At 42.4% G+C, this 22,141-nt stretch overlaps 1 protein-coding gene across 6 annotated transcripts in view; it reads right to left on the bottom strand.

Moving 5' to 3' along the window:
• Positions 1–22,141, bottom strand: part of Celf1 (CUGBP Elav-like family member 1) — a 104,979-nt gene that overhangs the window by 34,311 nt on the left and 48,527 nt on the right. For 5 of the 6 annotated variants that reach the window (XM_045142389.1, XM_045142387.1, XM_004657247.2 and 2 more), the window contains exons 2-3: positions 13,361–13,511; positions 1,673–1,860 (exon numbers count right to left, since the gene is read on the bottom strand). In XM_045142389.1, coding sequence (XP_044998324.1) covers positions 1,673–1,860; positions 13,361–13,431 — 259 coding nt within the window. In that variant the 5' untranslated portion in view covers positions 13,432–13,511. The remainder of the gene's footprint in view (positions 1–1,672; positions 1,861–13,360; positions 13,512–22,141) is intronic. The other variant, XM_045142390.1, reaches the window with a different exon arrangement.

Genomic DNA, 22,141 nt, shown 5'->3' with positions numbered 1-22,141 from the left:
TTCTGAGATACAGCAGTACATAAATATAAAAATTTCCTTTATATGGTCATAGGAGCATCTTGATAATGAGACAGAATGTATGTGGGAGAAATTAAATATAAAAACCTTGCTGGGCGTAGTGGTTCATGCCTTTAATCCCAGTGCTCAGGAGGCAGAGGTTAAGAGTATGGTTGTAAATTCAAGACCAGCCTGGGATTAGAGTGAGTTCCAGGTTATCCTGGGCTAGAGTGAAACCATATCTCAGGAATAAAAAGTCAAACCAAAAAAATAACAAACATAATTCTTTTTAAAATGTATCTTTGTTAAAAAAATAATTTTTATTTTTTTCCAGAGAGATAGAGAGAATATGAATGAATGGACACACAGGGGCCTTCAGATGCTGCAAACGAACTCCAGATGCATGAGCTACCTTTAGCATCTGACTTACGTGGCCCCTGGGGGAAATCAAACCTAGGTCCTTTGGCTTCACAGAAAAATACCTTACCTGCTAGGCCATCACTCCAGCACAAGAAACGTAAATTTTTTGTGCCATATAAAAACTCAAACCTTAGGTGGTGGGAGGGCTAATCAAAATCTAAGATACAAATAAATCATATGGAATCCTCCTGTTTTGGACAATGGAACACTCAAGAGCCATAGATCGTTGTTAGAATATTTTCAATGCCAGGGATGAGATACCTCCAGTGAGCTGTTGGCCAGGGAGGTCCCTGATGCCCCAAAACATTATAGGCCATTGCCGAGGCCCTTGGTTTCCCACCAGGAATAGATGGTAAGACCCTATTGCTGAAGACTCCACATACTTGGGCTGCAAGGACACTGAGAAATCCTGCTAGAACTGAGCTGATAACCTCCTCCATCTAGACCTGCTGACAGAAAGCTGGAAGAAGCCATTCTACATGTAGTTCAATGGGAGAAAGAGATACCACCAGTGAACATACTCAACAGTGGACACTGCAAGCCTTTAATTGGCCAGCCAGGCCAAATGAGCCAATGGGTGCAATAGTGGCACATCTGTCATTGTGGAAACCAACTACCCTCCAATTGGACTGGAAGCCCACTTCATGGGGAGAAATACATCCCTGATACTGAAAACTTAAAACAGGGGTAGTCATGAGCCCTAGGGGTATATCATCTGTATACATAGTATGTATATACTATGCTTACCAAACTGCCCAGTAAGCCCTTTTCTTAATATTTATACCCTTATATTTACACTACTCTCACTTTGGGTAGAGAATCTTCTCTTTTCAGATGGCAGTGACCTTGGGATGACTCAGAAGGTATCATAGTGCTGGAAAGAAGTGACTGGAATACTGAGTAACATCTCAACCACACCTTCCAAGGCTCAGGGTCTAATGTGGAAGAGGTGGCGGAAAGAATGTAAGAGCCAAAGGAAGGGTAGGACTCCTTACAACGTGCTCCCTCCAGACATAAAATGGCCTGGACATCCATGACCTCATAGTGCCTGACACTACCTACACAAGACCATCCTAAGAGGAGGAAAAGATCATGACATCAAAATAAGAGAGACTGATTGAGATGGGGAGGGGATATGATGGAGAATGGAATTTCAAAGGGGAAAGTGGGGGGGGGGGTATTACCATGGGATATTTTTTATAATCATGGAAAATGTTAATAAAAATTGAGGAAAAAAATCCCCTCAAACCTTCACCTTTGCTCTGAGGAGGGTTTTGGCTCCTGTCCCTTAGGACGTTGATTTCGTAGACAGCACCGTACTGCTCGAAAAGTTCTCTCAAGTCCTTCTCAGACCAGGTTCTTGGAACCTGGCCCACAAACATCTTGATAGCATCAAGATCTGGTTGATCGGGGTGGTCCAGGGTGCCGTTCATTTTCTTTGAGCTGTGGGAGATCAAATGAAATTTATATTGCTTACCAGCAGTAGTTCTTTTCTCTAAAGATTTTGAACTACTTTCTGAAAACAAAGGAGGAGAAATTCTACTTCATTCATTACTGCCAAGTAATTTACCTGAATTCCCTGTCCTGACCACTCTATCAATATGGAACTAAAGTCACCATTCTCCTGAGAACATTCTACGTTTTAACTAAGCAATTAATAATGTCACTTATTCCTTGTTTAGTATGAGAATTCTCAAAACTTACAATGTAAACTTCCCCAAACAACTCAAGTTTTAATAATATTTTTAAAATGTTAACAAAACCTTTGAAAATGCCCATGAAATAACAAAGGACAAGTGATTACAGGTAAGATTCAAGATTCTTCGAAGAGGCCAGGCATGGAGGTGCAGGCCTTTAATCCCAGCACTGGGCTGAGGTAGGAGGATTGCTGTGAGTTTGAAGCCACCCTGAGACTACAGAGTGAATTCCAGGTCAGCCTGAGCAGGAGTGAGACCCTATTTCAACAACCACTCCCCTACTCCCACAAAAAAAAATTCTTCTAAGTATATAATGCCAAGTACAACTTTACAATACCATGTAATTTCCAAAATCTAAGCTAAGAACTGTCCAGAATCCTGACCTCAGCAGGTGGCCTGTCATATATAATCCTGGTGCTCATAAATTAGTTGTACTTCTGAAATTTTCCACAATGATTGTGATGTGTGTTGCTGCTCTCAACCTAGTTCTTTACTAAAATTCTCTAATAGGCTGTGGGTTCAAGGCCATCCTGAGACTACACAGTGAATTCCAGATCACCTGGGCTAGATGGAGTGAGGACCTACCTTGTGGGGGAGGAGAGAGAGAAGCAAGCAAAGAAGGGAGAGAGAGAATGGGCATGTCAAGGCCTCTTGCAGCTGCAAATAAACCCATTGTGCATCTAGCTTTACATGGGCATTGAGGGTTGAAACCAGGGGCAACAGGCTTTGTAAGCCAGCACCTTTATCCACTGAGCCAGCTTCTGTGCTCCAGTCATACCTCAATACCATTTTAACACCCTTGCCAATGTAAGAACCTTGGGGAGGGGGGGAGGGATTCTTGTGCTATAAATGAGCACATGCAGAATGTACCATCCATTTTCAAAGTACTTTAAATTCCAGCACTCAGGAGGCAGCGGTAGATGGATTGCCATGAGTTCAAGGCCACCCTGAGCTACAGTGAGACCCTACCTTGGAAAACCAAAAAGAGTCCCTGCCCCAAATGGAGTAGACAAGGCAAGAGCCTCTAAAAAAGTTGTCCTCTTCCCTTTACCTATGCACAATGACACATGTGTACACCCGCACTTACGAACTCATCCACACACATTTGGTTTTTGTTTGTTTGTTTGTTTGTTTTTGTTTTTTGAGGTAAGGTTTCACTCTAGCCCAGGCTGAACTGGAGTCTCAGGGTAACCTCAAACTAATAGCAATCCTCCTACCTTTGCCTCCCGTAGTGCTGGGATTAAAAGTGTGCACCACATCCCGCCACATATAACTATTTTTTAAAATGACATACAGGGTTGAGGAGATGGTTCAGTGGTTAAAGCCATTTGCTTGCAAAGCCTGTAGGTCCTGGTTCAAATCCCCCATACTCATGTAAAGGCAGATGTACAAACTAGCACATTAGTCTACAATTTGTTTGCAGTGGCAGGAGACCCTAGCATATGCCCATTCACTCACTCTTTCAATCATTCATTCTCTCTCATCCAAATATATTAAATTGAAATAAAAAATGGCATATAGGAGCCAGACATGGTGTGCACATCTTTAATCCCCAGCACTTGGGAGGCAATGGTAGGAGGATTGCCCTAAGTTCAAGGACACTGTGAGACTACACAGTACATAGTGAATTCCAGGTCAGCCTGGGCTAGAGGGAAACCATACCTCAAGATAATAAATAAATAAATAAATGAATAAATAAAAACACATGCAGGGCTGCAGGGATGGTTTAATGGTTAAGGTGCTTGCCTGCACAGCCAAAGAACTCAGCTTTGATTCCCAAAGACCCTACATATAAGCCAGATGCTCATGGTGGTGCATGTGTCTGGAGTTCACTTGCAGTGGCTGAGGCCCTGCTGTGCCCCTTCTACCTGCCACTTCCTTTCTCTCTCTCCCCCTCTCTCAAATAAATAAATACATTTTTTTAAAAAATGACATGCAGACCAACACTTGTCCCTGTATTTATGAAGAGAGTTCTCCATATTTTTCCAAATTAACTAGTCAGGGACATCCAAGGACTCAAATTACTAAATTTCTACTTGTTTTATATATGTATGTGTTTGTATGCATGTGTATATAACCATATTAACATCAGCTGACTATATCCCTCTCTTCTAAGTACTCATAGTTCTTAAAGGCAGAGATGTTTTTATTTCTACTCATTAATTCATTTGTTCTTTCCCCTTCCCTTGGCAGTGCTGAGATAGAACCCAGAGTCTCAGCCATGTCAGGCAAGTACTTTACAACTCAACTATATCCACAGCCCTCCTGTTCATTCTTACAGCCAAACCTGCAATAACGTCTGGTTCAATGTTAGCACTCAGACTGGGTGTGGTGGCGCAAGCCTTTAGTCCTAACAGTTGCGAGGCAGAAGTGGGATCACTGTGAGTTTGAGGCTAGCCTGGCACTACAGAGTGAGACCCAACCTCAAAAAACAAACAAAAAAGTCCTATGACTAGTCGAAACAATGGAAGTCATTCCCCATAATCTGCCCCTATTAGCTTTCATTTTCAGTTGTGTTTTGTTTGTTTTTTGGTCTTTCTTTCCTTCTTTCTTTTCTTTGTTGTTGTCTCACTCTAGCGCAACCTGGCCTGAAATTCACTCTGCATTCTCAGGGTGGCCTCAAACTCACGGCGAGCCTCCTACTTCTTCCTCCAAGTGCTGGGACTAAAGGTGTGCATCACTGTGCCTGGCTGTTTTTTGTTTTTGTTCGAGGTAGGGTCTTGCTCTGGCTCAGGCTGACATGGAATTCACTATTTAGACTCAGGCTGGCCTCCAACTCACAATCTTCCTAACTCTGCCTCCCAAGTGTTGGGATTAAAGACATTTGCCAATACACCAGTCTTATTTTGTATTTTTCACTTATTTATAAAAGAGGGAGAAAGGGAGGGAGAGAATAGGCACTCTAGGACCTCTAGTCACTGAAAACAAATAATTCATGTGCCACCATGTGTACCTGGCTTATGTGGGCATGGGGGAATGAAACCTAGTCCTTAGGCTTCACATGCAAGTGCCTTAAATACAAACCATCTCTCCAACACTCATTTTCAGTTTCAATAGCATCTTACTAAAATGTTGCTAATATTTTATCATATTCCTATTCTACAGGATAATAATGGAAGCACAATGGTACACAGGATGTTTCAAAAATAAGTTGATGGCTATTTCTGAGGAAGTAGGGATATATCCATTTATATTACATTTTGAGGCAAACTGCTCCAGCTTGTTCATATCATCTGATTTACTAAAGAAAGAGCAGAAATGCATGCAAAACAGGCCTAGAAAAAGGGGTCAGAGTTACTTACCAGGTGTTCTCTAGTGAGAGTAAGAAAAACTCTATGCTGCAAGGAATTAATTTCCATTTAGATAAAGAAAGATGCCTTTGTCACTCAGTATTAGAAAAAGATATCAATACAGGCTTTGTTTTTTTTTTTTTGAGGTAGGCTCTCACTCTAGCCCAGGCTGACCTGGAATTCACTATGTATGTAGTCTCAGGGTAGCCTTGTAATCAAGGTGATCCTCATACCTCTGCTTTGTGAGTGCTGGGATTAAAGGTGTGTGTGACCATACCCAGCTTAAATAAAGGTTTTAAAGTCACTATCCAACAATAGCACAGCTAACCATCTGGTTTTGAAGTTTCCCAGTCTATTTAATTTTCTCAAACTTTAAAGAATAGAAGAAAAAAATTCCCAAGCTCTTCATATGGTGACAAATCAAACCGTATCACTGTGGGTACATAGCTTGATAGAAGGCAGAGCAAGGAGTTGGAGAGATGGCTTAGCAGTTAAGGTGCTTCCCTACAAAGCCAAAGGAACCAGGTTCAATATCCTAGGACCCACTTAAGCCAATGTACAAGGTGGCTCATGTGTCTGGAGTTTGTTTGCAGTGGCTGACGGCCCTGGCACACTCAATCTCTTTCTCTCTCACTCACAAATAAAAATTTATAAAGAAGGCAGAACAAGACCCACACTGGGGACACTGACCGTTAACAAGTAGGCTAGAACTAGAACACTCTGCAAATACTTAATTCTGTGAAAGATGTGGTTAATGTGGTTTTACTTTATTTGGAGATTTAAGTTGAATGAACTAGGCAACTGGGAAAAGTGCTGTATGGCATAGAAAGTGATGACAAAATGGTAAGGGCTGAGAAGACAGAGACGAGGAGAATGAGGTAACATTAAAAGGGGAGAAAATGGACTTTAAAAGAATGAAGAAGAGGGCTGAAGATATCTCAGTGGTTAAGGCGACCGCTTGCAATGCCTAATGACCCCAATACCCTCGTAAAGTCAGATGCACAAGGTGGCATATGTTTCTGGAGGTCGTTTGCAATGGCTGGGGGTCCCAGTGTGCCCTTTTTTCTTCCTTCCCTCCCTTCCTCCCCTACCTCTCCCCTCCCTTTCTTTCCTTCCCTCCCTCTCCTCTCCTCTCATTACAAATAAATAAATAAAAATATATTATTTTAAAAGCTCACAAAGCTAAAGACCCACATACACCAGATGCACATGAACTAACAGAGAGGATGATCCTGTTAGTTCAAGGCCAACCTGGGACTAAAAAGTGTGTGGGCTGGACAGGTGGTTCAGTGGTTAATGCACTTGCCTGCAGAGCCTAATGACCAGAATCTAACTCCGCAGTAAAGCCAGATACACACAGTGGCACATGCATCTGTACAGTGTCTTCAGGGACTGAAGGCCATGGTGCACGAATTCTCTTCTATCTCTCTTTGCTTGCAAATGAATAAATAAATTTAGCACACGCCTTTAATCCCAGCACTTGGGAGGCAGAGGTAGGAGGAGCACTATGAGCTCAAGGCCAGCCTGAGACTACATAATAAATTCCAGGTCAGCCTGGGCTAGAGTGAAACCCTACTTCTACCTTAAAAAAAGAAGAGAAAAAGAAAAAGAAAATGAAAGGGGGGGCACTGGATGGATGGCTCAGTGATTACAGTGTTTGCCTGCAAAGCCAAGGGACCCAGGCTCAATTTCCTAGGACCCACGTCAGCCAGATGCACAAGGATGTGCACGTGTTTGGATCTTGTCTGCAGTGGCTGGAGGCCCTGGAGTGCTCATTTCTCTCCCTCTCTCTGTCAAATAAATAAGTAAAATAAAATATCTAAAAAAGAAAAATGGTACATGCATCTGGTGTAGGGGCAAGAGAGCCTACCATGTCTACAGACAACACACAAAAGACACCTGCCAAAATTTGTTATGTGTACACCTGAAATGCCAGGATATAAGAGCATCTTGAGTTTCAAGCCAACCTGGGCTCCATAGGACCATATCTCAAAAAAAACAAACAACAACAAGAAAAAAAAACCTGGTAGTAAAAGTATGAAATAAAGGTGGGTTGAGACCTACTAGGGCATAAAAGAGTTTTTTACATAGGTTCTGGGAAACCTAGTTTTTATTTTTGGATTATTTTTTTCAAGGCAGGGTCTCACTCTAGCTCAGGCTGGTCTGGAATTCACTAGTCTCAGGCTGGCCTTGAACTTAATGGCTATCCTCCTAACTCTGCCTCCCAAGTGCTAGGATTAAAGGTGCATGCCACCACGCCCAGCTTGGGGAACCTATTTTGTTTTCAGGCCCTTCTAGGCATCTCCACAAACCTGAAAACTGCCATGTGTATGTGCATGTGTGTGTCTGTTTTTAGATGGATGTCCAATAGACCGCTTCTGGAATCCAGTCATGGAGTTCAGAAACTATAAGATATATAGATCTAAGAAGTAGAAAAGCACATAACCAAGTTTTATCTACGGGCGAGCAAAGGCATAAAACCTAAGACACAATTCTTGGAGACTATTATATGCTAACGTGAAACCAATGTACAATCAAGAACTCTGATGACAGACGAGAACATGAACTGGGGTGACCAGGATCCCTGGTGTGTCCAGAGCTCCTTGACTACATTTCTGAAGTAAAAAAAAAATTGAAAAGATTACTCATTACTAGATCATTCTTTTTTTTAATCTTGGTTTTTCTTTACTTTCTTTTTTTAATATTTTATTTATTTATTTGAGAGAGGGAGGGAAGGAGGGAGGGAGGGAGGGAGGGAGGGAGGGAGGGAGGATGGGCACATCAGGGCTTCCAGCCACTGCAAATGAACTCCAGACACATGTGTCCCCTTCCTTGTTCATCTGGTTTACTTGGGTCCTGGAGAATTAAACCAGGATCCTTTGGCTTTGCAAGTAAATGCCTTAACTGCTAAACAATCTCTCCAGCCCTAGATCACTTTAGTGACCCACCACTGATTTAGCCTCCTGATTTCAGTAATACTTCATGAGGTCTTGAAACTACTTCAGTTTTCATCCCCAGCACCCACATAAAAAGATGGGGTGGCCACTTGCATGGTGGTGCATGCCTTTAATCCCAGCACTTGGGAGGCTAAGGTAGGAGGGTCGCTGTGAGTTCAAGCCCATCCTGAGACTAAGTAGTGAATTCCACGTCAGACTGGGCTATTCTGAAACCCTACTTGGAAAACCAAAACAAACAAAAAAAGATGATGTGGCAATGCACATCTGTAACCCGTCTGTGAGGTATACAACGGGAGAATCACTGGGCTTGCTGTTGAGGTAGATGCTTTATGCATAGGAATGATAGAAGGTATCCAACTCTGAGGGAACAGACACATGTATACAACATACATAACATTACCTACCACATATTCTACACCCTCCACGTGTGTGCGTGCGCGCGCGCACACATAACATCACATACCACACATTCTACACCCCCCACATGTGTGCTCACACATGCACACAACACACATAACATCACATACCACACATTCTATACCCCCACATGCGCATGTACAGATGCACACATAACATCACATATCTCACATTCTACATCCCCACATGTGCACACACACATGCACATATAACATGCCACACATTCTACACCCCCCACATGTGCACACACACATACATGCACACAACACACACATAAAATCACATGCCACAATTCTACACCCCCCATATGCACGCATGCACACACCCACACCCACATAACATCACATACCACACGTTCTACACCCCCACATGCATACATGCACAGCACACACATAACATCACATAGCACACATTCTACACCCCCCACATGCATGCATGTGCACACACACACAAATAAAATCACAAACCACACATTTCCACAACACCATATGCACACGCGTGCATGCACATACACAGTGTAGAAGTAATGCTTCAGGAAAGACTAAAAGGTGCTAAGAATCCAAGTTGTGGCAAGCATACCTATTTTCAAAAACATTCTCTAGGGTTGGGAATGTGGCTCAGTGGTAGAAGCTTGTCTAGTGTGGACCAAGAAAGGTCCTGAAAAGTCAGGCATGGTGGTGAAGGCCTTTAATCCCAGCACTCGAGAGGCAGAGATATGAAGGTTGCAGTGAGTTCGAGGCTAGTCTGACACTAAAGAGTGAATTCCAGGTCAGCCCAGGCTACAATGAGACCCTAACTCGGTAAAGAAAATGAAAAAAAAGGAAGGAAGGTCGTTGGGCCCTGGGTTCTGCCACCATTACCCCTCGCCACAAAACTTTTTCCTTTTCAGGTCCATCCTGTGTTTGTAGTCTTTTGGTGTACTCTCCTTTTTCTTTTTCCTTTTTTTAAAATTATTTATTTGCAAGGAGAGTGGGAAGGGAAAGGAGTGCACAAGAGCAAGCTCTCCAGGGCCTCTAGATGTTGCAAACAAACTCCAAATACATGTGCCACTTTGTGCATCTGGGCTTATGTGGGTATTGGGGAATAGAAGCTTGGTCATTAGAGTTTCCTGGCAAGCATATTAAGCATCAAGCCATTTCTCCAGCCCTAATGTATCGTTCTTATGAATGTGGACCCGAGGACTTACAAGTAGGAAGTGCACTTGCATGCAAAGCCTGACAGCCCAGGTTTGATTCTCCAGTACTGATGTAAGGCATATGTACAAAGTGGTGTATGCATCTGGAGTTTGTTTGCAGTGGCAACATGCCTAGGTGTGTACATTCTTACTCTACTTGCCAATAAAAAAAAAATTTTTTTTTTTCAATTTATCGGGCTGGAGAGATGGCTTAGCAGTTAAGACACTTGTCTGCGCAGCCTAAGGACCCATGTTCAACTCTACAGGTCCCATGTAAGCCAGATGCAAGCATGTAAGCTCGCTCATATATCTGGACTTTGATTGCAGTGGCTGGAGGCCCTGGCACACCAATTCTCATTCTCTCTCTCTCATTAAATAAGTAAGAATTATCTGGTGCTGGGGAGATTGCTTATTGGTTAAGGTGTTCACCTGCAATGCCTAACAACCCAAGTTTGATTTCCCAGTGCCCACGTAAAGCCAGATCCCCAAGGTGGCACATGCATTTGGAGTTCATTTACAGTTGCTAGAGGCTCTGGTGCTTCCATTCTGTCTCGCTCTCTGTTTACAAATAAGTAAATAATTTTAGAAGTGTTCAAAATAGAATTATCTGAACTTTAAAATTTTTTTAAATGGTCCAGACTTCATGAAACACTGATTAATTCAGCCTCTTAAAAGATAAGGAAACTAGGCTGTGGAACATAGCTCAGTTGGTAGAATGTTTGCCTAACGTGTACAAAGCCCTGGATTTAATCCTCAACACTGCATAAACTAAAGCCACAACTCTTTGGTGCTAGTACTCAGAAAATACGGTCAGGAGAGCACAACTTCAAGGTCAGCCTTGCAAACATATGTAGATGGAGGCAGAATGTTTGCCTAGTAGGCAGAAGTCCCTAAGTCCAATCCCTAGTATGGGAGAAGAGGGAAGGAAAAAGGAGGAAAAAAAATCTAAAAGAGGCTAGAAAAATAATGTATCCAAAGGTTTAAATTCCTGGCAGTGGCAAAGAATAAAAAACTGCTACACAGTCTGGAGAGATGGCTTAGTGGTTAAGGCACTTGCCTGTGAAGCATAAGGACCCAGGTTCGATTCCCAGTACCCAGATGTAAGCCAGATGCACAGAGTGGTGCATGCATCTGGAGTTTGTTTGCAATGGTTAGAGGCCCTTGTGCACCCATTCTCTCTAAGTAAATGAGGGAGGAAAAAAAAAGCTTCAGGAGCCAAGGTGGTGGTGCATGCCTTTAATCCCAACAGAGGTAGAGAGAGGATCATGATGAGTTTGAGGCCACGGTTAAACTAGGTAATGAATTCCAGGTCATCCTGAGCTCTAGTAGGACCCTACCTTGGAGAAAGAAAGAAAGAAAAAACACAGGGCTAGAAAGATGGCTTAACGGTTAAGACACCTGACTGTGAAGCCTAAGGACCCAGGTTCGATTCTCCAGGTCCCACATAAGCCAGATGCACAAGGTGGCACATACATCTGGAGTTAGTTTACAGTGGCTGTAGGCCTTGGCGTGCCCATTCTCTCTCATCCTCTCTCTCTCTTTCTTTCTGTCTCTAGTAAATAAAATAAATAAATATTTACAAATCAACAACAACAAAAAAAACCCTGCTACAATGTAAAGATAATTTGAACCACAAATTCCTATTCCTAATCATACAATCCTGGGACAAAGGCATACTTTTATTTTTGTACTGGGTCTTGATAGCAGTATTTATTGTAAATTCATCTGTTAACCACTGTTACAACAGAATTTTGGTAGTAAAAAACTGTAATACAGACCAGGATACATTGCAACAGAACAAGAGTGCTAACCTGCAGACCCTCAAACTATTCCACAAATTGTCTGTGATTATTCACATCTATCCAGGGGAGACTGATTTGCACATAGAAGGCAGACCTCAAAAAGGCTTGAACTAACACCTATTCTCCAGGGCATAGTCTATGATTTGCCACTATTTTTGCTTTTTTCAAGACACGGTCTCATTCTAGCTCAGGCTGACCTGGAATTCACTCTACATAGTATACAGTCATAGACTATACATAGTTTCAGGGTGGCCTAGAACTCACAGTGATCCTCCTACCTCTGCCTCCCATATGCTGAGATTAAAGGCGTGCGCCACCACGGCCGGCCTTGATTTATTCTTAAGCTTTCAATAACTTAAAGCTCGTTTGCTTGAGATCCCAAGATCTGTATAAGCCTGGTTAAAGTGAGCAAAATCAAGATCTGGAAATGGATCCAGATTTCAAGTTCCCTGAAGTCCTAACTCAGGGCCATGCTAACATTTCAGCTGTGTACCATTCAGTTTCTGTGCAGTATTACAAGCTAATAAGGTTTCTCGTTCCTGCACTCACAATTTAGTTAAGCAAATTGCCAATTAAGATTCATCTAATTTTAGTGCATTTAGTGATTCAGTGGTAGAATTCTTGCCTCCCAAGACACATCTAATTTTGTTTTTTTTTTAGGGGAAGACAATCTGATGTTCCCAAAATGTTATGTTCAGCCCCGTTTTCATTTAGACAGGGTGGGGGATGCTGTGCATGGCAAGAGAAAATGCAACATGCAAAACTACCTGCCAGCCTCCTTCTGTGGCAGAAACTTAAAAATATGAAAACTAAAAGTAAAAGTAAATAGGGGCCAAGGAAGCTCAATTGGCAGAATGTTTGCCTAGTATGCATTAAGCCCTGGGTTCCATTCCTAGCACTGCACCAAACTGGATATGGTGGCACAAACCTACAGCTCCAGTACTTGAGAAGTAAAAGCAAAAGAATCTCAAGTTTAAAGTAATTCTCAGCTACATATTAAGTTAGAAGCCAGCCTGGCTTCAAGACCCTGCCGCAAATAAATGAAACAAAAACATTAATAAACAAAATACTAAATTCCCCAAAGATTATTTGCAACTGTATGTCCAACAACCCAAAGCAATAATGCTACAGTAAAAAAAAAAAAAAAAAACATTTTGGGGAAAAAAATTTTTGGAATCTGTCACCTGGGAAAATATTGCATAACTTGAATTATTTGGACCCAGCACTATAGATCTGACATTGTTGATCATGGACCAAGTGTACCTTTAGTTACTGCCTAGAGGAAATTAATCGTTATGAGACTGAATTAAGCTAAACAGAAAAATAATAGCATGAGAATTTAGATTGGGTTTTCTGCCCGTTATTCCCCCCATAGGGTTTCATTCTAGCCTATGCTGACTTGAAACTCACTCTAGCCCCAGGCTGGCCTAGAACTCACAGCAATCCTACCTCAGCCTCCTGAGTGCTGGGATTAAAGGTTATGAGCCACCATGTGAAGCTTTTTCTCCCTCTTTTAAGGAAGGGAACCAATTTCATCAAATAACAGTAATAACAGCCCAGTTTCTCTATTTATGATAAAAAAAAATTAGGTAACAAAAATACTTACACAGGACTGGAATTCAAAGAGCAATGATCCACCATCATTTCTGGAAGGAAATCCAACTTAAACGCAGCCATCACCTCACTTTCCCCTTCAGAGCCAATGATATTAACTTGCTGCACTTGTCTGATCCACAAATACACACAGCTTTAGTTTCCTGGGCCCCACAAAAAACACAAAGTGGAAACGGAGCTCAGGGAAACCAGCAGTAAGTGCCACAGAAAGAGGCAGGTCTGGGGAAGGGACAGGGGCAGGGACAGGGAGTACTGGAATAAAATGGGGATGTGACCATGTGAAGGGAAGCTCAGCCAGACACACAATGAAAGTGCTGATGCACTAGGCTTGTTTTGTGTGATTTTCCCTGGCGAAGCAGTACTAAGTGCACTGTCAGATAAATAGTGTGTCAGATTCATGAAGATAGCAGTGGCCAACAGAGCAGAAGAAACTCCAAACTCCTCCCTGTAAATCAGTTTCTGAGGTTCCCCCCCCCCCAAAGCTAAAATTACCTGAAGGGGAGGAAAAAAGCAAACCAAAACAATGAAAAGCAACTTAAAAAAAAACTCACCTCATGTAGTCTGAAAATGTTATCAAAGAACAGGGTTGTTGGCTTTGGATTTAAACTTAATTTCCATGTACCAAAGATACAATAAGTACAGCTCCTAGGTCCAAACTAATCTCAGAACAGTCACAAAAGAAGAAATAGTAAATTTACCAGAAGGCCTGAGACAAGCTGGCTGAAGAATTGTCTGCCAAAATCCTGCTGATCACATACAACTACTTCCACAGGACTGACCCTGCTTTCTTAAAGTGCTAAGGGTAAAGGTGCTATCAAATGGTCCCTTATCAGAAAGGCCTTTTAAAAGCCTTGCTCCAGTATCATTCACTAGGTAGCACAGACAAAATTTCTTTACTGTAACTCTGAATCTAACTTGATTTATCAGAAAATTAAAAAGCAGTAATAGTTGGTCCTTATCTTGATGTAATACTAGGTAGGAATAATGCCTTCTCAGTTTTCTGTTGAATTTTCTTAAAAAAAAAAAAAAAAAAAAGCCACCACAATGAAAAAATTCAGCTTATCAAGGACAAAAACTCAAAATAAGGAGAGAGGAATCGAAGCCAACTTTCTTCATTCTGTTTTTCTTCCTTTAAACTATTACTAAGGGCTGGAGGTGCAGATCAGTGTTAGAAACCTAGCTATCATGTACAGGACCATGGGTTCCATCTTGGGAATCACAGGGGAAATACTTTCCTAAACCCAACACTGATGATGTCTGCATAAAAATTCTACTATGGGGCTGGAGAGATGGCTTAGCGGTTAAGCGCTTGCCTGTGAAGCCTAAGGACCCCGGTTCGAGGCTCGGTTCCCCAGGTCCCACGTTAGCCAGATGCACAAGGGGGCACACGCGTCTGGAGTTCGTTTGCAGAGGCTGGAAGCCCTGGAGCGCCCATTCTCTCTCTCCCCCTCTATCTGTCTTTCTCTCTGTGTCTGTCGCTCTCAAATAAATAAATTTAAAAAAAAATTAAAAAAAATTCTACTATGGGTGAGCCATAAAAATGGATATACTTAGCACTCAAGACAGATGTGCTCTCCCATTCTCAGTATAGCTCTACCATCTCTCCAAACAACAAATGGTGGCATTTTACTATTTAGGCAATGATTCTAAAACTTATATCTGAATGCTCCCAAATCTCACAGGCTTCAATTCCATTTTTATCATAAGAATTGTTGCCTTACTAAAAAGATTTCACATCACCTAATAAAAAGAACTTTGAAGCCGGGTGTGGTGGTACACACCTTTAATCTCAGTGCTGGGTAGGTAGAGGTAGGAGGATCACTAAAAGTTCGAGGGAAGCCTGAGACTACAGAGTATGTTCCAGGTCAGCCTGGGCTAGAAAAAAATTTTTTTAAAAACTTCAAACAGTTATGAAGCTGGGTGTGGGGGCACATGCCTTTAACCCACTGAGGCTGAGGTAAGAAGATCTTTGTGCCTGGGCTACAAAGTGAGTTCCAGGATAGCCTGGGCTGAAGTGAGATACTGTCTCAAAAATTAATTCCCCCCCAACACACACACACACACACACACACACACACAGTTACACGGAGTCCATAAAGGAGCAAAATTCCCAGGCATGACAGCACATGCCTGTAATCTCTGCACTTGGGTGGTAGAGGCAGGATGATCAAGATCAGCCTCAATTACACAAGTTTAGGACCAGCCTGGACTATAGGAAGCCCTATCTCAGAGAAGTAAATGAATGAATAAACATATAGAAGAAAGAAAGGGCAGGGGAGACAGACAACATGTGATGTTGCAGACTTAAAAAAGTTCTACTCTGGGGTTGGAGAGATGGCTTAGTAGTCAAGCACTTGCCTGTGAAGCCTAAGAACCCTGGTTCAAGGCTCGATTCCCCAAGAACCACGTTAGCCAGATGCACAAGGGTGCACATTTGCAGTGGATGGAAGCCCTGGTGTGCCCATTCTCTCTCTCTCTCTCTGCCTCTGTCACTCTCAAATAAATAAATAAAAATAAACAAAAAAAATTTTTTTTAAGTTCTAATCCATAAAACAATGACTAACACCTATCTACACCTAGCACAGAAATCCTCTCTCCAAAGTCTACATATAATCATCTAAAATACAGTAGAGTCCAATTTGTTTTCTTCATTTTATCAGACTTAAGCTTGACCAATGTACTTTGGAGATACAAAGTAGCAGCTCTTTTCCACCTTATTAAAGAAAGCATATATAAGCTACAAGTGAGAGGAGACTGCAACTAACACACAGGACAGTCCATCCAGTGCTGTTAGACTGCAGATGGTAACCCTACCTGGGACTGGATTAAATTACTGGTAGGCATGTCCCAGTTTCTCCCAAGCACACCGTAGCTGATGACATTCTTTTTCTTATAGAAAGCTATCTGGACCAAGGAGTTAATTGCGAGTCAAAAAAACCAACTTGGTGTTTTAAGAATCCTAGAAGTAGGGGGCTGGAGAGATGGCTGGAGAGATGGCTTAGCAGTTAAGCACTTGCCTATTAAGCCTAAGTACCTCAGTTCGAGGCTTGATTCCCCAAGACCCAAGTAAGCCACATGCACAAGGTGGCACAAGCCTCTGGAGCTCGTCTGTTGGACCCTAGTGTGCCCATTCTCTACCTGTGTCACAACAACAACAGCAACAAAAATCCCTGAGGTAGGAAGACTGCTGTGAGTTTGACACTACCCTGAGACTACATAGTAAAATCCAGGTCAGCCTGGGCAAATGTGAGACACTACCTCAAAAACAAAACAAAAAAAGAACCCTTTAAGCCAGGTATGGTGGTGGCTCAAACCTTTAGTCCCAGCACTCAGGAGGCTGAACATAAGAGGATCTAGGTGAGTTAGAGGCCAATGTGGGACTGGAGTTCCAGGTCAGCCTTCAAAAAGGAAACCCTTTAAGCCTGGTGTGGTGGCACACAACTTTAATCCCAGCACTGGGGAAGCAGAAAGCAGAACTGCTGTAAACTCCGAGTTAGCCTGGGCAAGAGTGAGACCTTACCTTGAAAGGAAGAAAAAAAAAAAGGAATCAATAGAGGCTTGAGAGTTGGCTCAGCAGTTAAAGGTACTTGTTTGTAAAGCCTGACGGTCCAGGTTCAATTTCTAGTAGTCCCATAAAGCCCAATACAAGATTTGTACCTGGTGTTCATTTGCTGTGGCAAGAGACCCTGGCATGCCAACTCTCTCTTCCCCATACCTCCCAACTCTCTCTCAAGTAAATCAATAGATATAAATAAAAAATTTTTTTTAAATGAATCAACAAATGTTAAGAAATTCTACTCTTGTTTCTATAATTCATTAAAAATACATAAATTCTGGGGCTGAAGAGATGACTTAGCAATTAGAGCACTTGCCTGCAAAGCCTATGGACCCAAATTTGATTCTCTAGTAACCCCGTAAGTCAAATGCACAAGTGGCACATACATCTGGAGTTCATTTGCACGGGCTAGAGGCCCTGGCATATACATTCTCTTTCAATCTATTTCTCCCTCTCAAATAAATAAAGTATTTGAAACAAACTAATTCTGGGTTTGGTGAGACAGTGCAGCTGTTAGAGGTACTGCCTGCAAAGCCTGATGGCCTGGTTCAATTTGCCACTACCCATGTAAAGCCAGATGCACAAAATGGCACATGAGTCTGGAGTTCATTTGCACTGGCTAAGAAACATGGTTTCAAAATTTTAAACCCATTTTTCTTTAAAAAAAAAAAAAATCTTCAGAAGTCTAATTAATGTGTATTTTTTTTCTTTTCTTTTTTATTTTTAAGCAGGAACACTCAAGAGCCTAAGGTAGTAGGAATGCTAAGTGAGTTTCAGGTCAGCCTAGGCTAAAGACTCTGCCTCAAAATAAATAAATGATATTAAAATAATTTTCTGGTCTGGAGAGAAGACTTAGTGGTTAAGATGCTTGCCTGCAAAGCCAAAGGACCAAGGTTCAAGTCCCCAGTACCCCTGTAAGCCAGATGCACAAGGGGGCACATGCATCCAGTTCATTTGCAGTGGCTGGAGGCCCTAGAGCGCACATTCTCATTCTCTCTCCCCCCACCCTTTCTGTCAAATAAACAAATAAAATATATATATTTAAAAAAAAAAACTGTATGATGGTTAGGCATGGAGGCACATGTTTTAGATCAGCACTCCCGAGGCAGAGGTAGATGCATCACTATGAGGTCAAGGCCAGCCTAAGATTACATAGTGAGTTCCAAGTCAGCCTGGGCTAGAGTGAGACCCTACCCCATCTGGCTAGAGATTCATGGCCCAGGTTCAAATCCCCAGTACCCATGAAAAAGGCAGATACACAGTGACACAGGCATCTGGAGTTCATTTGCAGCAGGAGGCACTTCAGCTCATACAAACTGTCTGCCACTATCTGTCTCTCTCAAGGAAAAAAAAAATTAAGAGAAGGTATTACATGAAGAAGTGTGTCTCTTTAAGCTGGTTACAAGTTATCTCAGAACAATTAAGTTCAACATGTTTTGGGGAAAGAAAGCAGAGAAATTAATCAAGTCATTCAGTTTTATATGAAATTATAAAAACAAAAAAATTAAGGAAGATGAAAACTTCAGAATTAAAATGTTTAAGTGTTTAAAAGTATTTTAATTACATATAAATTCATTAGAAATAAGAAGACAGGCCTGGCATGGTGGTACAGGCCTTTAATCTCAGCACTCTGGAGACATAGAGGTAGGAGGATCCACTATGAGTTTGAAGCTACCCTGAAACTACATAGTGATTTCCATGTCAGCCTGGACTCCAGTGAGACCCTACCTTGAAAAACCAGAGAGGAGAGAAGAGGGAAGGGAAGCGGGAAGGGAAAACAGAAGGGAAGAGAAAAAGGAAAAGGGAAGGGAAGGGAAAGGAAGAGAAGAGGAAAGAGGAGAAGGGGGAAGGAGAGAAGGGGTAGGGAGAGGAGGGGAGGGGAAGGGGGAGGGTGGAAGACAGACTGGTTATAACCATATAAACTTTAATTTCCTCTGACTCAATCCTATTCACATGTACTTTTCACTCTGAATTTACCTTCCTGAGTTCCTCCTCGTGTCTGTCTTATGTTTTCCTTTCCTTAAGTATTTCCTTATGTTATTTCCCAGGTAGGGTCTTGCTCTAGCTCAGGCTGACCCGGACAGGCCTTGAACTCCTGACGATCCTCTTACCTCTGCCTCCTGAGTGATTAAAAGCATGTGCCAGCATGCCTAGACTCCTGCCTTTTTAAAAAAATATTTTATTTTTACTTATTTTTTTTGACAGAGAAAGAGGGAGAGAGTATGAGAGAATGGGTGTGCCAGGGCCTCCAGCCACTGGAAATGAACTCCAGACGCATGCACCCCCTTGTGCATCTGGCTACCTTGGGTCCTGGGGAATCTAACCTGGATCCTTTGGATTTGCAGGCAAACGTCTTAACTGCAAAGCCATTCCTCTAGCCCCTGCCTCTTTCTTATAGGCAATAAAACTAATTTTGACAAGGAAAGAGCAAGCAGCTATGACATTAAGAATCCAATCATTAAGCGATCAACATGGGCAAGAAAAAGATTTCCAAGCCGGGTGTGGTGGCGCACACCTTTAATCCCAGCACTCAGGTGGCAGAGGTAGGAGGATCACTGTAAATGTGAGGCCACCCTGAGACTACATAGTTAATTCCAGATCAGCCTAAACCAGAGCCAAACCCTACCTTGAAAAACAAAAAAAAGAAAAAGATTTCCAGAGAATGGTGGATCTTGGGTTAATTATAGAAGTAGAATACACTTAATAAAAAATAATATAAGGCTGGGGCTGGAGAGATGGCTTGGTGGTTAAGTGCTTGCCTATGAAGCCAAAGGACCCCGGTTTGAGGCTCGATTCCCCAGGAGCCATGTTAGCCAGATGCACAAGGGGGCGCACGCATCTGGAGTTTGCTTGCAGTGGCTAGAAGCCCTGGCGTGCCCATTCTCTCCCTCCCTTACCCCCCCCCCCCCGCCTCTTTCTCTCTCTGTCACTCTCAAATAAATAAAAATGAACAAAAAACAATTTAAAAAAATAATATAAGGCTGGATTAGTAGTAACAACAACAGCATATGTAGTCAAAGAGTAAGGGAGCAAAAGAAAAAGTCTCAGTGGCAAGTGCAAGTAGCTATGCGACTGAAGTAACTACAGTGCAATGACAGGTGAACAGATTTCATATCCCTCCCCCAGTAATCTGTTTGGAAGGGCAGTAACATGAAGCATGTTTATATGGGAACAAGAGCGAAGAGAATGATCCTGAACTATGAAAGAATACCTCTCATTAAAACTTAAGAGGAAAAAAAAAAAACAAGAAAACACTCATAGGCTCAGACAAGTAATTAGGTGACTAAAAAGGATATGTATGGACAGCCAGGTGTGGTGGTGCACACATTTAATCCCAGTACTTGGGAGGCAGAAGTAGGAGGCTAGCCTGAGACTACATAGTGAGATTCAACAGGCGAGCGGGGGGGGGGGGGGGGGGGCGGGGGGAGCAGGGCGTGGTGGCACACGCCTTTGATCCCAGCACTCAGGAGGCAGAGGTTGGAGGATTTCCATGAGCCTGGGCTGGAATAAGACCCTGCTTTGAAAAAGAAAACACAGGGATGGATAAATGGCTTAATGGTTAAGGCACTTGGCTGCAAAGCCTCAGGATCTAGGTTTGATTCCCCAGTATCCACATACACAGGTGGCATATGCATCTGGAGTTTGTTTGGAGTTGGCTAAAGGCCCTGGTGTGCCAGTCCTCTCCCGCCTCTCTACCCCCTCTCATAACTAAGTAAACAAACAAAATTAAAAAAAAAACAGGATATGGAAAATAAGTAACTGACACTCATTTGAAACTGACTAAAGTTAAGTTTTTAACTTAAAACTTTTATAGGAGCCGGGTTTGGTGGCATTTTAACTCCAACACTCCAGAGCCAGAAGTAGGAGGATCACCAGGAGTTCGAGGCCACCCTGAGACTACATAGTGAATTCAAAGTCAGCTTGGGCCAGAGTGAGACCCTACATCGAAAAAAACAAAACAAAAAAATTATGGGGGCTAGGTAAATGGTTTAGCAACTAAGGCTCTTTCTTGCCTGTAAGGCCCAAGGAGCCAGGTTAGACTCCCCAGGACCCATGTAAAGCCAGATGCACAAAGTGGCACATGCATCTGGAGTTGACCTAATAGTTTTGGCCAAATTGTAACCACTCTTTCAGTTAGGAAATACTTTTGATTCCCAAACCAGTTCTTGAATTTCTGTGTGCTCTTAGGTGGCGGCAATATACTGTGAATTCATACTTTTATGCTACAGTGCTGTTTTTAAAAAGTCACTAATTTGAACAAATTCTGGACTAGGAAGGTAACAGCATCTGTGTGAAATCCAGTAAATTCCAACTCCATTTTTGTTCCTTCTTGGTCCCAACAATAGGTGGGATGAAAGAGAAAATTAACTGGATGCCTGTATGTAGTGTATTGCTCCTGCCCCTATATCAGTTTGCCCCAGTTGTATCAGCTAATCTTAGAAATAGCTAAAGGAGAAAGAGTTGGAAAGTGAATTCCACCTTCCTTGAACAGGCATCTAGCAAATTATTATAGTTCATAGTGTAGTAAAGAAGCCATCATCTTTCTGAATGCAAATTTTTTATACCTGCCCTGCAGGCCTCATGCAAGGTTAAAATTAGATGGCCATGGAGCACATCCATCCAGCAGTTAGCCCATACCTGTAGCTTTACAACTCCCTCTCTGGACTATGTCTTCACTCTAAAAAAACAAAAAAAAAAAAGGGGGGGGGGGAGAAAAGTAAGTGGGCCATGCATACTCTCCTGAAGATTCCAGACACACGTAGTCTTTCCAAAGGAAGTCCTTTGAGCCAGGCGAGGTGGTGCACACCTTTAATCCCAGCCACTCGGGAGGCAGAAGTAGGAGGATCGCCATGAGTTTGAGGCAACCCTGAGACTCTATAGTGAATTCCAGGTCAGCCTGGGCTACAATGAGACCCTACCTCGAAAAACCAAAAAATGAAAATAAAAAATAAAAGCAAAGGAAGTCCTTTATCACCATAGCAGATTAAAAGCATAATAAAAGCAGGGCGAAGTGGCACACACTTTTAATCCCAGCATTAGGGAGGCAGAGGTAGGAGGATCACCATGAATTCAAGGCCACCCTGAGACTAGATAGTGAATTCCAGGTCAGCCTGGGCTAGATTGAGACCTACCTCAAAAAAACAAAAAAGTAATAAAAGTTGGGCGTAGTGGTGCATGCCTTTAATCCCAGCACTTGGGAGGCAGAGGTAGGAGGAA

Source organism: Jaculus jaculus, chromosome 1 (assembly GCF_020740685.1).
Source record: "Jaculus jaculus isolate mJacJac1 chromosome 1, mJacJac1.mat.Y.cur, whole genome shotgun sequence".
NCBI lineage: Eukaryota > Metazoa > Chordata > Mammalia > Rodentia > Dipodidae > Jaculus > Jaculus jaculus.
Note: the sequence above shows the minus strand (reverse complement) of the source record. Positions and strands in the feature narration are given on the sequence as shown.